At 42.8% G+C, this 16,177-nt stretch overlaps 2 protein-coding genes across 2 annotated transcripts in view; one reads left to right on the top strand and one right to left on the bottom strand.

Moving 5' to 3' along the window:
* pcxb (pyruvate carboxylase b) overlaps nt 1–16,177 on the bottom strand; it is a 268,562-nt gene that overhangs the window by 76,993 nt on the left and 175,392 nt on the right. The window lies entirely within an intron of this gene.
* The window catches only part of LOC102210474 (leucine-rich repeat and fibronectin type-III domain-containing protein 4), a 36,138-nt gene that overhangs the window by 2,379 nt on the left and 17,582 nt on the right, over nt 1–16,177 (top strand). The window contains exon 3 of the mRNA XM_005748025.1: nt 15,525–16,133. Within this exon, the coding sequence (XP_005748082.1) occupies nt 15,551–16,133 (583 nt within the window). The 5' untranslated portion in view covers nt 15,525–15,550. The remainder of the gene's footprint in view (nt 1–15,524; nt 16,134–16,177) is intronic.

Raw genomic sequence — 16,177 nt, 5'->3', positions numbered from 1 at the left:
AATGAACAAAAGTGCATTCAGAAGTTAGAAGTAGTGTCAAATCTACCACTTGGCACCAATTTTAAACTTTTCTTATCATCCTTGTATTCTTTTCACATCCTTTTTCACTCTACCCTCCCATTGAGAATCTGTGTGTGTCTGAGTGTCAGCCAGCCGTCTTGCATCACATTACCTACTAGGTGTGTCTCAGCTTGGCTTTCATCACCTTGCCTTTATGTAATCTCACCTGGCGTGCTGTGTGTGTCTGTGGGGTTGACTGTGTGTCTGTGGTGTCAGCAGCAGCAGCCTAAGCAGCACAGATCCGTACTAACCTCCCTTCGTTTGGGGCTTTTTACGTAAGCTTTGCCTGCGTGCGCACACAAACGCGCAGATTTGGCACACTGACACGGGAGATCAGACAGACTGGACAGAGAAGGATAAGAGGGTGATGAGAAAGAAACGGAGAAGGGAGAGAGGGTAAATAGTGATGTGCGGAGATGGAAAAAGGAAAGGGAGGGGTGGCACATGATAATGGTGGTGGGTATTGAAGGCTAAGAGAGGTCAGATGGAAGGATGGCAGAGGGTGAGTTATAATCAGTGACAGACTGTCATGTGACAAGGAAAAAACAATGAGTGGAAGAAGTAGGAAAGGATACACAGTGACGTGATGAAGGTCTTATGGTAACAGTGAAAAAGCAAAGAAATGGAAGGATCAAGATGAGCAGTGTTGTATAATCGAGATTTCAGAAGCAAGAACCTACATTAAAATGAAGGCAGTGGGGAAAAAAAGAGCTGAGATGGGTGACTAGATAATAAAGTTAGAAAGAGACACATCCAGGCTAGAATAATACACGAATGAGGATTGACTGGGTGGGAATTAAAAATAGAAAAACAGATGAGAAGAAATAATTAACAGTGACAGATGGTCATCATTATGTTGCTTTCTACTGTTACCATTGGCTACAATTAGCCTTGCATGGCCCCAAAAACTCTGTTAAAGATCACTAACACCAGTAATGAACTATTTGGAGATATAACTAGGAGGGGAATACAACGTACCATAGGGCTTTTCCATGTAAAAAGACGAGCCAATTATCGAGCCCGGCTTACAGGAAGTGAAAAATCTACCTTAGAGGAACATTAATTATCCCGGAAACAAACGAGATTCAGCTTAAAACAATACGGCACATGTGAACAATAAGCTTTCTGAATAACCAAGACAGGGCTCATTATTTGCTCCGTTGATAGTTTACAGTTTTGACTCCCGCTTTGAACGGGGGCACAGCTAATGCAGAAGAAATGACGACTAACTCCTTTTGAAGTGCAACAAAGAGGCTGTTTGGTTTCTATTAAGCAAATCATCAATCTATAATTGGCTCTGCTCTCCTGCTACTGAGTTTCATAAGAAAACAGAGCAGGTAAGTGTCATTTGACTCAAACAGTGAAATAAAAGCAGAATAAAAGAACAATTTCTCAATTATGTTGTTAAGGCTCCACGTGGCTTCTTGTTACCGAGGGTGTCTGCCCGTCATTCCCAGGCAACAGTAAGGCAGGTGAACAGATGGGGCACTTGCTGTTCAAAATACAAGACTTGCCAAGATAAACAAACCAAATGTGTGTATATATTATATTATATATATTTATTAACTGATGGGTTACTGGGCAGTGTTGGTTGTGTGCTAGTTAGTGTGATCTAGCTCAAACAACATGCAAATCCAGACATTTTTGCAGTATGAACTGCATCTGGCCTGTGAATTAAGACTAGGCTGGGTGATTATAATTATACTAGCATACTACAAGTCTGATATGCTAATAATTACATTAAACTTGCTCTCATGCATTTTTTAATCTTTAGAAATGGTAAAAATACCCCAGAAAAGCCAGCTAAACGTAGATTAGAGCCCATTTCTAAATACTTATGCACACCACTTCAATATAGCAAAAAGTCAAACTTGGTTATGGTGACAGGACAGTAGCTGGTTGCGGGGCGAGGCCTCACTGAACAGCTGATTAATGAACAAAGAGCCAAAAGGAAGATGAGGGACCCAAATAAGTGGAAAAGTCATGAACATTAATGATAATTACATGAAACAAAACCAAAAAAAGGCACGATTAAACATCAAAGATCATAACCTATGATGGATGTAGGATGTCCCATACCTGCTTGATTTAACCAACTTTCCATCAAGGAGAGAAGTGGAAAGTTTGAAACCCTGAAACAAGGGAAACGCGGTTACTGTCAGGAGGATGGCACTTGCTGGATGAATGGACGAAAGAGGGGATGACAAACGGTGAAGGGAGAGACGTGAAAAGCTGAGCTGTTAAGGAATAGTGGGAGGATCAAAGGATGAGGCATCAGGCCGCTGTCGGGATCAGGGATCAGAGCGGCAGATGATGGACAGAGAGGTACAGAACGATAGTGTGATGAAGAGGCGTAATTACAACACTGTTTAAGATAGGGAGGAACACTCGGAGGATGTAGAGAGACTGAGTAATGAAGAATGAAAAGGCGAGCGATGACACTTGAGAGGTGGATGATAAGAGAGCGTGGGGATAAGGGAATAGAGGAATAACAATGTCTGAGAAGAAAAACTGCACTAATAAAACAGAGACACAAGGAGGAGGGGGTGTGTGAACGAATGGAATCAATCCGATGGGACTGAATGATAAAAGATTGAGTAATTAGACAGTTGGTAGTCGAACGTAGATTTGTAGGATGTAATGATAGCAACGAAAGGATGACAAAAAAAAAGGATGAAAGTCAAAAGATGTCAAATGACGGAAGGAAGTGTGAAGATAAAAGTAGAGAATGATTGAAGGAGCAAAAGAAAGTTACCAAGAGGTTACCCGTAAAGAGGTGGAAGGAGCGAGCAAACGTGCTGTACAGAAAGTAAGGAAAGACACGGGGATGAAAGTATGAGTAATTAAACTGTTGACAGTCTGTTTAGGCACAGCAGGCGCCTGATGAGCAGAACAAACCGTAACCACGGCAACCACTGGAGACAGATGGAGGGGTGGGTTTTGGGGACGGAGATATCCAGGAGATGGGAGAAACGGGGGGGAAAGTCGAGTGTGAACGTGAGGAAACTTGGGGGAGGGGTTAAGTGTGGGGTCGGAGATGTGGTGGAAATTAAGACTTCACGCAGCAATCGTATTTAAAGAGAAGTAGAAACTACAGCTAGAGACGAACACTGTTATCTGTGCTCTCTTCATCCAGTTCTGTGTTTTATTCTGCCACAGAACGATCTCTTATCCTTCTAGAGATTAGAGAACATGATGAGCACACCTCCATTATCAAAAAGCAGCTACGCTGAACTTGATGTCCTTTGTAGTGGCAAAACACACTGCAAATATAAGATGGTCAGGTCAGTGTGCTCCAACAAGCTCCATCAGGCCTGACCCATTTAGTCCTGACCAAAACAGTGAGCAACAAAGAGAAGGGTCAGCTCAAAAATCACATAAAGGACACACACAAAGCAGAAACAAGAATTAGAAAACAATAATACAATTTATGGTTTCTGCAGCGTTTTATAAACACCTAGAACTAGATCCAATGAGTCCCAGCAGAATTTCACAAATTAAGATTAGGAATTAACCCGCGTATCTGTGAAAGATTAGTCCACTCTAGCTAATACTGATCCAAATCTATGAAACTAAATGAGAAAATTAGGTTTATGTAATGTGATTCAGCTATGCAGACTGAGAATTGCTAACAAAATTTCACAGAGTACTTTTAAACTTATCGGGCTAACTTGCTAATCCTGCTTTGTGAAAACCCCCTCTAGAGATGGAGGAAGAGAGCAGATGGATTTACAGGAACAGCACAAAACTTTGATGTGTTCAATCCCATCAAAACTTTTCTCCAACGAGCCTAAAATGCAAGATGTTATGACCCCATTTAAACCTTTTATCGCATGTTCAGTCTGTAAAAAGGCAGAAAAAGAGTAGGAAATATGGGGTCATACTTCCAAAGCCTAAGCGGTTTGGCATTCTTGCTGGATAAATGACTGTTGATTGTCCCAGCACTATACCATACCAAGACAAATCAAAGGTGCCCCTTCAATCTGTCAGGTCCACTGACTGATATTCTGGGTGCATTTACTCTTCGATGATTGATTTTAGGCTTTTCATGAGTTTAAAACCAAGAACTGAAAAAGAAAGTCTGGGCTTTTAAAGCACCGTCAGAGTCTTTTAGACTGCTGAGATGCACATTCTTCACATCGAGTTTAAATCCAAGCCCGACAAAGGCAAACATCATGACCATCAGTTTGGAAGTATGTCCCACAATTCTGCCAAACACGCTGGGAACAGCTTCCTGCCAAACCAGCACTACGTCTTCAGTTCACATGTGTTTGTCTGCATTACAAATATCACCAACAGATGCAGTGGGTTGTAGATGTTCAAGTGAATCATGGTGCAGAATGCAGCGTGGGTGATGACTGTCAGAAGGAACTGGCTTGTACTTGGTTGGAAACACTTAAGTCTCACAGCAAAGCACGCAGCATTTCTGCATGTATCAGCACTGCTAAGCATTAGAATATGAGACGCAGTAATCAACAAACTCAAGGGAAACCAGTTTCCCCTGCAGGCTCATTGCAGTGCAGCCTTGTTTTGTCTGCATTAGTATCACACACTGGGGGGAAAAAAGCTCTTTGTGGTGAGTTACATTGCAAGTTGTGATTCATAACAGCTAAAAGTGGCTTCAGATCAAACGCGCCTGATGCTAACGAGACTCGAGCAAGGAATCGCTTATATGCTACATGCTACATTTATGCCTCCTTCTGATTCTACTTGTGCTACCCATCTCTTATCACTGGCCTTTTGTCTTTCCTCATTTAAGTTCCCTTGGTTCAGAGAGGGCCATGAGAAAGATGGGTGACCACTAGAGCAATATAGAAAATCGAATGAGATAAAATAGAAAAAGGGTAGAAAAAGGAACAAACACATTAGTGAAGACAGTTTATTTTTTATAGAAGTGTGCGCCTGTGTGGAAGTGTGTGTGCGCCCGTCTGTGCAGCATTAATCAATACATCCATCACTGTGATGCAGAGGCCTGGCTGGCATGTCACTGACCTACTGTGCTGGATGCAGAACGCTGATTGGGTAACTGTTTTCTTACTCAGGATTTCCCCTCTCTGAGCTGAAAAGCCTGCTGAATCACCAAACTGCCACATGCATACACACACGCGCACGCTTTTCCGCCAAGCTGCATCCCGTGGCGTCAGCCAATCAGGGTCCATATAATTGGCGCTGCAGGGTGTCTGACTGGTGGGGATGTTGACAGATCAGCAGTGGTGTGTTGGCACATCATTTGTAGACTTGTATTTGTACTGAATTTGTGGTTGATTAGCCTTATCGACGTAAACACGCACAGGTGCACACGCACAAAAGCATCCATTGATAATATGGTGCTGAAAGGCTGACATTAGGTTGGAGTTTGGATGGAAAGGCAATCAGATAACGAGCAGTCATCTGCTTATAGAGAAATAGGCGCCAAAACAGGTCAATAAGGGACAATGAATCTGAGCTTGAAAGTTAGAGAGACGAAGATGAAGAAAGAGCATCAGAAGGATTAAAAAAATAAAAACAGGACAGGAAAATGCAAGCACATTATGTTCACGGCGAGTGGCAGGTCAGCTATTTTACACCACTTACATTACTGTGTGTCTGCAGGCAAATTTGTGGATGTAAGCATAACCATATTTAAGTGGGTGCAAGTTTAGAAGTTCAAGAATGTGACTGAAGAAAAATAAACTAGGATTAGAAACTGAAGCAAGAGTTTCTCCTGGGTGACCCCTCTGTGTCTGCAAACTCAAATGCACACAATCAACCTTCACTAAAATCTTACAAATCAAGAAAGAGAATATCTACTGGTACCAGACTTGAGGGTAATAGGTGTCACACCACAGGTTAAGTCACTAATATTTAACAGCACATCACAATTAGAATATGTGAGCATTTTTTAGAAGCAGATAGCCAGATGAGCACCATAAATTTGAAGAATCTTTAACTTGCTTTCATCTACAATAAGGTGTTGAATGAGGAACATGCGTATGTTCACGTCCCTGTGAACATACGTGAACAGTATGTTGTTTTTCAGACCTTAAAAACACCTTTCTCAACTTTAAAAGTGACACGACTTGGTCGCTGCAGAACAAAGCAAAGATTTCACAACCTCCTGCTTTAATTTTCAAGTTTCACATGTGTTGAGCTCGAGGCTCTTGACATCATGTAGCCATTTAATCCATCCTTTCTCCTAACGACCCCACTGATGTCATGTGACATCAGCAGCCTGCACTCGTTTTAACCTCGGCACGCTCGCACAAAGTGCTTAGCAGTGCGTTTCTCTTTCACCCACCTCCATGCATCTTGAAGTTCAGTGCCTTGCCCAAGGTCACATTTGTCAAAGCGTATGTGGCCATGTCTCAAACAACCAACTGTGCAATTAGTGGCCAACCCACTCTGCTACAAGAACCGTGTCCGCCCCGCAGTCCGTGTGATTCAATCACGGAGAAGTCTTAAAGAATGGCTCCTGGATGCCAACTGATGCAAACACAATTTCCTTCACAATCAGCGCAATATGGAATAGCATCAATGAGCATGTGGAAACACAGAGAGCGTCAGCTATTAATTACATGATTTTATTGGCTTACTTATTGTCATTGTGGAATTTAATTAGATCCTACTATGCTATTGCCATCTGGAGTAAGAAGTCATCAAAAGAGAAAAGCATTGAGCTGCTTCCCCCTATCAGCAGTATGACAGCTATCCTCCACAATGAAAAATTATTACTCTCCAAGTAGAAAAGACACTCTGGCACAGCAATGTAACCAAGTTATTTTCAGTGCTTTATGTCCCTTATTTGCTCAGCTGTCCCCGTGATCCAGCTGCTGAATCCATCTGTAAGATGTATAGAAAGAGACTGCTAGCATTTACAAAAGGATGTTCAAAACATAATGTTGAAGTCCTGCTTTGCATTCTGAGTGACAATGAAGCATTACAACGATTAAGAAAAGCTTCCCGGCGAAAAGAAATGCACACACAACACAAGCTGTGCTGGTACACTTCTATCATGGCCACAAATACCAGTAGGAAGAAAGTTCAGGCGGTGTATACGAGAGTTACATAACAAATCATAACGGCACCACTCCCCGTCCCTCTGTGCCAATGAAGTGCCAAAGAAAATCACTGTCACCTCTGTTGTTTGCCAATTCAATTTACCTCCCAGAAAATATAATCCCCAAGCTGTGCAGTTGTGTGGGCTTTCCAAGGGGAGGAAACTAAATTACAAACCCTCAGCAAATAATGGGTTATTGGCTGCCACAGTTATAACAACCTTAATGGTAATGACACTGTTAGAGAACTGGAAAGAAAGCCTCCAAAGCTATATGTTCATTTGATTGATGGAAGAGGAACAAAATAGCCAGATGGAGGTGCACATATGTGAGCCGTGACACCAAGTAGAGGCCTACTCGTTGCTGTGGTTCACCACGTCAGGTTTTCCTGCTCAGCCTCTCCGTGGTTCACCAATTCACAGCCAGCGCCAAATCAGAACAGCAGGGTTAACACCTGGTTTTTGGGATGTCTGGCACATCCTGCAGCCGAGCGCTTCCACATATTGCACGAAGGGCGGTCTGGCCACTGTGACAGCCACACTTCAAAAAGAATCACAGGTAACCGAGGTGGTTCAACTTTTATGACTTTTTAAGCAGTTTTTAACAAGCCACTCCAAGTTCATTAAAGACTGGGTTGCTTATCTATGCAAAGCTGATGCGAAGTGGCAGCTTTTATAAAGCCAAACTTCAAAGACTCCATCAATATTGCCATTTTTTTTCCTACTCCAAACACAGTGAGCGGAGAACAAGCAGAGTGGGTTGCTTTCTCTTAAGTGTTGCCATGTTTAAAGATTAGATAGTTTCAAGAGCTCCTGGCTTTTCATAAGGTACAGTAGCCAAAAGCACCCTACAACGCTAGAATCTCTCAGATCAAACACTCGTGTCTTCAAATTTTGTACAAATAAGAGTAAAAGCTCTTCAGACTGCTTAAGAAAATCGCCAAAACCACCAGAGTTTTTATGATCTTCATGCAAGAACTGTGAAATGTGCCTCAGTGAGACAAAAACAAGGATAATATATGAGCCACTTAGTACATAAACTGATACATAGGTGGGAAATTTCACAGGAATGAAAAAACAAATAATTAAACCAAAAACCCAAATGAAAACACGTTAAATATCTGGCTATGAGACGTTCCAGGAATAGAAACAATTATTGAAATCTTCCAAACAGGAAGGATTCCAACAGGAATTAGTGAGAGTGGGTATTGCATACAGATGAATATACGAGTACGTACACACACATTCATTTCTTCCTCTTTCAAATACAACAGAGGCTTGGGAGGAATTAGTTGAGTCGAGTATTTCATAAGAAGTGTATTATTTTGGAGTGCCACTGTGAAGAGACTGCAGACTTTTCATTTTAAAGAGAACACACTTCACTTCTTTCACTCCTATTTACCTCAGGGGTTCTGTGAGCTTTCTTTCCTCCCCATCAGTACCCCCATCTGTATGGCAAAAAGATGAAAAGACCGAAAAAGGACTCCACACAAACGAGCATGTTTTTGTTCTTTCTTGAGAGGCCCATGCTTGACACAAAGATTAGGATTACACTGTAACTCCTGTTTGAAAGATAATGATCTTCACACTTCTCAGTCAGCCAAAGACCTGAAACAAATCTAAAGTTGGAGCGTTTGTAATCATCTCATTTTCTTTTGGGACAGCAGCCCGTAGTTTGCTTAGTTGGGTTACTAAAGTCTACTCCTACAACAACAAAACAGCATTTAGAGAGGAAACAAAAAGACCACTTTCACATACTTGGCCTTTGCTTTTAATTTTCTGACCTCAAGATGTGGTGCTTTAAATGTCCCATCCCAACTTATCTGTAATTTTCTTGACCACTAACCTCGTCACTCCTCCTTACCTCATCGCCTTTCACGCCCACTTCTCCCACCACTATCGTGACGGCGATGACATACAGAGTCGTTTTTAGCAGCTCTCCCTTCCTCTAATCAAATCCCGTCTTCCCTCCCTCATCCCTCTCTCTGACAGTGATGGATGGCGGCCTTCACCCGTTTATCGCCTTTACATATTTCTCTGCCCATCCGCTTAACGACACGCATTCACACACAATGACTTCATCCCCCTTTCTCTCCATTTTCCTCAAACTCTCCTCTTCCATCCCACTTTTCCTCCGCTCGTCACACAACTGGCTTCATTTTATCCCATCTTGCACCCTTCCCTCCTCCATCTTATGTACTCCATTTTTTTTTTGCTTCCCACTTTCACTGTATTTCACGCTTTAGTCTCTCCTTACCTCTGCATTTGTTGTTTTTTTTCCATATCCAATACAGTTACCCCGTCCCTGTGCTTTCTATACATACTAAAGAGGACCAAGTACGACAGAGGAGCGATAGTATCAAAAGGATGAGTGGGCTTACAGTACACACGACTGCTGCAAGAAGAGGCTACGTGGGTGTTCTTTTGTTCCTTGCCTAGAGAGAGTGTGTGTCTATGTGTCGGCCTCCCTATAATTATGATTGTGTGGGAAGACTGTTTTGGTATGCTCGCAGTTGTTTCTGTATGCAAGTGCTCACCTAATATGAAGGGCCTGGATTATGAGTAAGAGTGCATGCTAGAAAGCCTTAGTGTAACCGAAAAAGAATTTGAATGCGAGCGAATGAAAGGCTGCCTCCATATTTGATCTCTGCATTTATGCTAGCGGAGCTTTTGCGTACTGTAACATCAAACAATGCAGCAGAGCTCAAGTGCATGCCAGCCATATGAATAGACAGACAAATGATGCCGCTTTAAAACTTTCCATTCATTTCTACCTCTAAACTAAACGCCTTGCAGTCCAGCATTAACCGCTTAGTGGCAACGCGATGTCTGGCTGTCAGTGATTTCTGACTGAAGCCTGGTGGGACACCTATTCACAGCCCAATAAGATCTGTGGATTACCGTGCTTGTGATAAGTGGCTTCTGAGAGCAAATACAAATCCCCTTGTTTATAAACATTGCAACATTCCCTAAGTCGATTATGGGCTAATGGCATTTGCGAGTGCCAAAGTGGATTCGCGCACACACGCCAATCTGCAGATTTGGAAATATAATCACAAACCTACATGTGCAAACACACAGACACACATGGATTTTATTAACATTATTAATAGTGGCTGGCATTTAAAAGGCCCCGACATTAATAATGATCCATAGAAACCAAGGACAACAATGGACCAAGTGCATTAGGTCCAACATGTGAAAAACAAACTTCAAACAGACGCATTAGAGCTTTTACCACAAGTCATGCCTCAAGCTTATTTTAATTTGCATGGGTTCGGGTTCAACAGTATCACAGAAAAAACACTTAATGAAAATTCATCATTTTAAAGCCATTAGTGGCAACGCATTCAGCAGCGTTTGTCCTCACTAAGAGAAGCGGCACCCTCCAGGGCTTGTGGTGGGCGTTAAAACTGAAGCTTGCTGGAGTTGGGGTGAGGTCAGGTTCAGTCTCTTGGCACCGAGTTGTGCTCCAGAGCAGAGGGTACAGAGTAGATCCTTCCATAGATGCTTTTAGCTCATGTTCTCACTCTCACTTTATGCAGCCTTTTTTGCTCTCGTCAACAGTCTGTTTCCTGCTCTCTGGACAGCTATGGGTTCACGCAGGGTCGTGAAAGAAGAGATTTCCCAAAATAGAGTAAAAAAAACAAAAACACCTGCAAACAACAGATATGGTACACAAGCCTAAGAGCTTGGATGAGCTAGCAAATACTCATGTACCTTCATATTAATAGTCTGTTGTTCATACTCCTCTTTGTCTAGTTTCCGGTGCATTTTGTGCTCTTCTCTGTGATTTATTTCTTAATCATTAATCTTTTATCGACTGACCTCCTTGACTTTTTTTCGTCCCAAAAAGTGTCAAGTAGGCTTTGTCCCAGTGGGCTTTTGTCCTTATTGCTATATACTGCGATGTCTTGTTCTCTGTGCACGTGTGCCTGAGCGAGAGTGCAAAAAAGTGTGGGTGTGTTTGTGTTGACACACATAAGTGTGTCCCCGGCTTATTGCAAATTCAGCAGCAAACTCTTAAGAGCACAAGAAGACTTCCTAAGTGCAGACAAGTGTCACATTAATTCACAAACAGGAACACGCACTAGACAAGCATGGTGGGAGTTCATGTCTACAACCGTATATAGCGAGTGCAGATACTTACCTAGCTTATTTCAGTTACTGCACGCGCACACATGCCGTACTATAGCTTTCTGAGGCATCGGTACAAAGCGTTAGATAAGAATTTATTGATTCCCAGAGGGGAAAATCCAGTGTTACAAGAATGTCACACACACAGACCAAAGAGACAAGGAAAGATAAGAGGGGGGAAGAACTGGAATCAAAAAAAGCTATATATTTGTATAACAGATGAACAGAGATAAATATCAGGCAAAAGCTATTTTCAACTAGTGGTTAAAAACTGAAAAAGTTAAGGTTAAGGCATTGCTGTAGGTTACATTATACGCAAGTGACAGTTACCCGATAGAACCAGGTAAGATTAGAAATGTAGGAAGTTGATTAGAGGGATTTATAAGCTGTGGCAAACATCTGAGTTGTATAATTTCAAACAAGAGGATTTGTTGAGTTTCACATCTGAAGATGTAATCTGGGTACCTTTTTGTGTGCAGATTTTGGAATCACAAATAAGAATGGGTCTTCGTTATTTTTGCACCAGAGGTGTACTGGCTAAGATCCAAAGGAGACTCTCAAATACAGTCAACTGTATGTCCTACACCGACTGTCACTAAAGGGAACACATGAATCAGAAGAAACACTCATCCTAGGCTGGAAGCAGCTATTAAATGCCATAGTGCATCAGGCATACTGCTGTGTCACTCTTATTTTTTGCATAAATATGAAATTTAAAGAAAACTCCTCACAATTTAAAAAACTTAAAGTATTTACTTATTGGATTAACATGTTTACTACTTGCATCTTTATCACTGTTAAAGAGGGAAAAAAGATGCAATGAGCATGGAAGAAGAAAAAGAGTGAAAGAAAAAGAGTGAGAGTAAATGAATGGGACAGGGTGCTATCTATCTCTTTGGCTCTGATCGATCAGCAGCTGAGCAGATCAGTTACATCCAACTTGTGTGCCAGAAAGCTTCAATACTGCACTGCTCTGGTTGTAAATGAGATCTCCTCCATAACAGAGGAAGAGCACCAAATGAAGGAGAGAGTGAGACGCTGAGTAAGAAGAAAGAGAAATGACAGTTTGGGAGGGGAAGAAAGAAATCAAGAGAAAGCAGATGGAGAGAAGAGATGAGTGGGAAAGTTAGATAAATGAAGGGAGGGAGGAAAGAAATAGCGAGGAGGGAGGGAGGGTGCCTCTGAGACAGGCAGGGTGCAGCATATAATCATGTGTGGTTTGCAGGATCAGAGGGTGTGTGTTTGCATGTGTGGATAGTTTGTGACTGAAAGTTAGAGCAGCACTGGCAAGGAGACATGGAGGGCAGCAGAATCAGCAAGCGATAGGGAGACGAGACAAAATGACAGAGGAAGTGCTGCCGGAGAAGGTGGTGAGGTAGTGCTGTGACTGATAACATTGTCGTACTTGGGTTGCCTCAAGGGCAGACAAGACGGAGAGAAAGAAAAAGAGGGAATGAGACATAAAGAAAGAAAATGTGGTAATTTACAGAACAGCCAGAGGCAGAAAGATGGAAGGTGAGCAAGGATGCAGAAACAGGATAGGTGAAGATAACAAGGAAGACAACTGCAGGGAGAGGATAGAAGATGAGGAAACAAAGCCCGATCCCTGGAAATAGAGAAAGAAGAGGAGCGGTACAGTAAGAGAGAGGTGTGGGAGTGGACAGTGTGGGCAGGGAGGACACGAGGAGGCTTTCACAAGGAGAAGAGGAGACAGAAGGTGGAAATTAAAAACAGAGTGAGAGTAAGGCCAGGAGAGTTATTAGATGACTGAGAAGAGCTAAGCAACGAGAGTAGAGGAGGAAAAAATGAATGAGACAGACAAAGGTCAAATGACGGTGTGGAGACAGATGCAGGACGCACAACAGAGGACTGCACGAGCATTACTGACATTCAGCATGCCGCAGGCAAACCAAGTGTTAGCAAAGCGTGGGGTAAAGCTGGTTTAGCGCCGATCGTATGAAGACACCACCTGACATTAGGGCTTTTCAGGGAACATGGCGGAGAAGACACATTTTTAAGCAGTATTACACTTTGCCAGAGTATTGTCACATTTTAGTATGCATGGCTCCACAGGAGTGCAGGAGCAGTCGACTTCCAGCATCAACCTGCCCCAGGGACCGGCTGTCACTGCAGGCTTCCGTGCCTTTGTCCTCCTCCCCACACTCCCACCATCCCACTCTCTCCTGCTGCAAGCATTTTCATCCTTCCTTTTCTTTTTTTTTGAAAATGATGACACTAGACATAAGGAAATAACAATCCCTGATATCATTGCTAAGCTGGAGAGCATCTTGGGAGTTTTATTTTTAGGCTGGGTTGAAAACGGTACAGAGTTCCTGGTAGTCATTGCAGCTTCCCAGAACAACCAAGAGGCACTCAAGTAGCAAAAAGCAATGTTTTCTAACTCTGCAGTCTATTGACGTACAACTGAACGGCTTGATGGGATGGGCAGAAAACCGGGCTCATGCCCAAACTGCATTGCTCTTGATAACTAATATCTCATTGGTTTAATGTGCTGCCCAAGCATCATGCTTCAACAGGAAACGCAGGATATTAAAGCAGCAATGGAACCATTCAATAAAGCAAAAAAGTAGTTCTTGCGTGATCTATACCACCTTTTTCATTCCTTCCCCTCAGCTTTTACCGAGAACATTTGAGATCCCAAGATTTAAAAAAAAAAAGTATATTCATTTCAGGCACTAGAGTTCTCATCTTCTCATTTACTCAATACAAAGTTATGATTCAAAAAGGAGACAGTGTAGCCTGGTCTAATATAGAGCTCACATTTTGGAAGCAGACCAAAGCTACCATGTAGCAGTCTTGCTATCCGAGCTAGATTGCAAACGCTCCTCTAGTTTCAGGCAGAAAGAGTAAAGCCAGAATCTAATGGAAAATATTGAGCCGCAATTTGCGTCAACCTGTAAAGCCATCGTGATGCATAGTTATGCCTGGTCATTACTCAAAGTATTGGGTTGCATATACTGCATATCACCGTGTAATCATCACACTCTAGTTTCTGCACTGTCAGTTTACAGATTGCTTCATATGAAAATATCCCCATCGTTCTTCAGTGATGTTTTTGTGTCCGTCCGTGACTCACCATCTCATCTCCCCTCATCGCATCTCTGACTGTTATCAACCATCTCTGTCACTCTTTCTGCATCTAGGCTACAGTTGCTATAACAACTATTAGGCATGGCAATCAGTGGCTGTGACTCACTCCTATACCTTATCACTAAGCCACAATGTGTGCATTTACTGGCAAGATAAAGGCAGAGGGATGCCATTTCAAAGCCACAACACAAACAGAAGTGAGATTTTTAACACCGAACAAAACAGCTGACCCGCCCCTACAACCAAAAAGCCAATTAACAGCCAAACGGGGAGTCATTTGAGCCAATAATGTTACACTGACAGATGTCAGAGACACAGTGTATACGTTTTGAGTGCCTTTATTCACAAATAACCAGAATTAGCATGACATTTGTTTATATGTTCTGATAGGGTTTTCCAGAGATGCTTATCATGTTTGCAAGTATTTGTAACAGTGTGTGCCCAAGTGTAACCTGATGAATCAGAGCTTGTTGGGGTTTTTTTTGCTTTAAAATAGTGACTGAATTATGGATCCTCTCCATACATTTTAAAAAAACAAGGCTGCAGAGTAGAACGACTTGCTTCTAGTACGACTGTACTGCCATACATACTGTATGTGTGAGACTTACAATGGGACCCTGGTGTGTTTGGTACTATGCCAGGCTTACCAACACCTGCATTGTGCTTTATTTGAGCTTTGCTGTGGAATCCAGGCTGATGGGCTGCTGACCCAATTTGATTCCCTGACCCACAGTGTTAAGAAAGGGTCCTATGATATAACAATAATCCACTCTAACATGTTTCTAGGTAACTGTTACTATGGGGACTGGCTGTGTTCAGTCTTTTGGGATGCTGTTGCTAGGCAATAAGCTACAGTGGCAAAGAGGACAGAATATACATGTAAGCCAATTTAAAAAAAAAAAAAAAAAAGCACACAGCAAGGGAGGCAACCATTTTTCAATACAGATTTTTTTAATGCTACAAAGCACCATGTAGGCACTAGTGTGAAGTGGTACTTGTTTAGAAGAGGCCTTGACCCACACAGGTATGGATGTGTGTAAAGCAAGCCCTTGCTTCACTTCTGTCTAGTCAGAGTAGGTGGAAGACAAAAAACCAGACACACACATAGAAATATGACCAACTGTATGAGTTTAAAAACTATGTCTAATCTCCCCCCCCACATCTGTTCTCTTTTTCTCTCCAGGTCTGTGAACAGCCAGGCGTTCTACCATGCCTGTCCCCCCACCCTTCAATCCCCGCAGACAAAAACACCTACCCCACACACACCACCCCGAAGACAGAGCAGAGGGCTCCGACTTCCCCTCCCTCTTCCCTCTGCCCAGTCTGTCCGTCTCTCTTCTGTCCCCTCTTTTTGTTTCATCTCTGTCAACTTCCTCTCATCTCATCCACTGCGCCTGTCCCAGGACTGCAAAGAGAACCCTCCCGGACTCTGTCCCTTTCCCAATCTTTCACTGGCTGACTTTGGTCACATGCTGCCTGCTTCCTTCTCTAATTGGAGCAGGGGAGACGTGGGGTGTGGTCTCGGCCTGTCCTTTCCACTGCGTGTGTCGAAACCTTTCGGAGTCACTGAGCACGCTCTGTGCCGACAAAGGCCTCCTGTTCGTTCCACCGCATGTTGACCGGCGGACAGTTGAGCTGCGACTGGCCGATAACTTTATAACAGAAGTGGGCGGAAATGATTTTGTCAACATGACCGGATTGGTTGATCTGACACTGTCAAGGAACACCATCCACCTTATTAGACCAATGGCCTTTGCTGACCTGGAGAGTCTACGCTCTCTGCATCTGGATGGTGAGCAGTTATTTTACTCTCAGTGTTCAAGACTTGAATCAAAT

The sequence above is a fragment of the Pundamilia nyererei genome, unplaced genomic scaffold (genome assembly GCF_000239375.1).
Source record: "Pundamilia nyererei isolate P.nyererei 1_Seehausen unplaced genomic scaffold, PunNye1.0 scaffold00211, whole genome shotgun sequence".
Classification (NCBI taxonomy): domain Eukaryota; kingdom Metazoa; phylum Chordata; class Actinopteri; order Cichliformes; family Cichlidae; genus Pundamilia; species Pundamilia nyererei.
The sequence above is the reverse complement of the archived record's forward strand: the minus strand, read 5'-3'. Positions and strand labels throughout refer to the sequence as shown.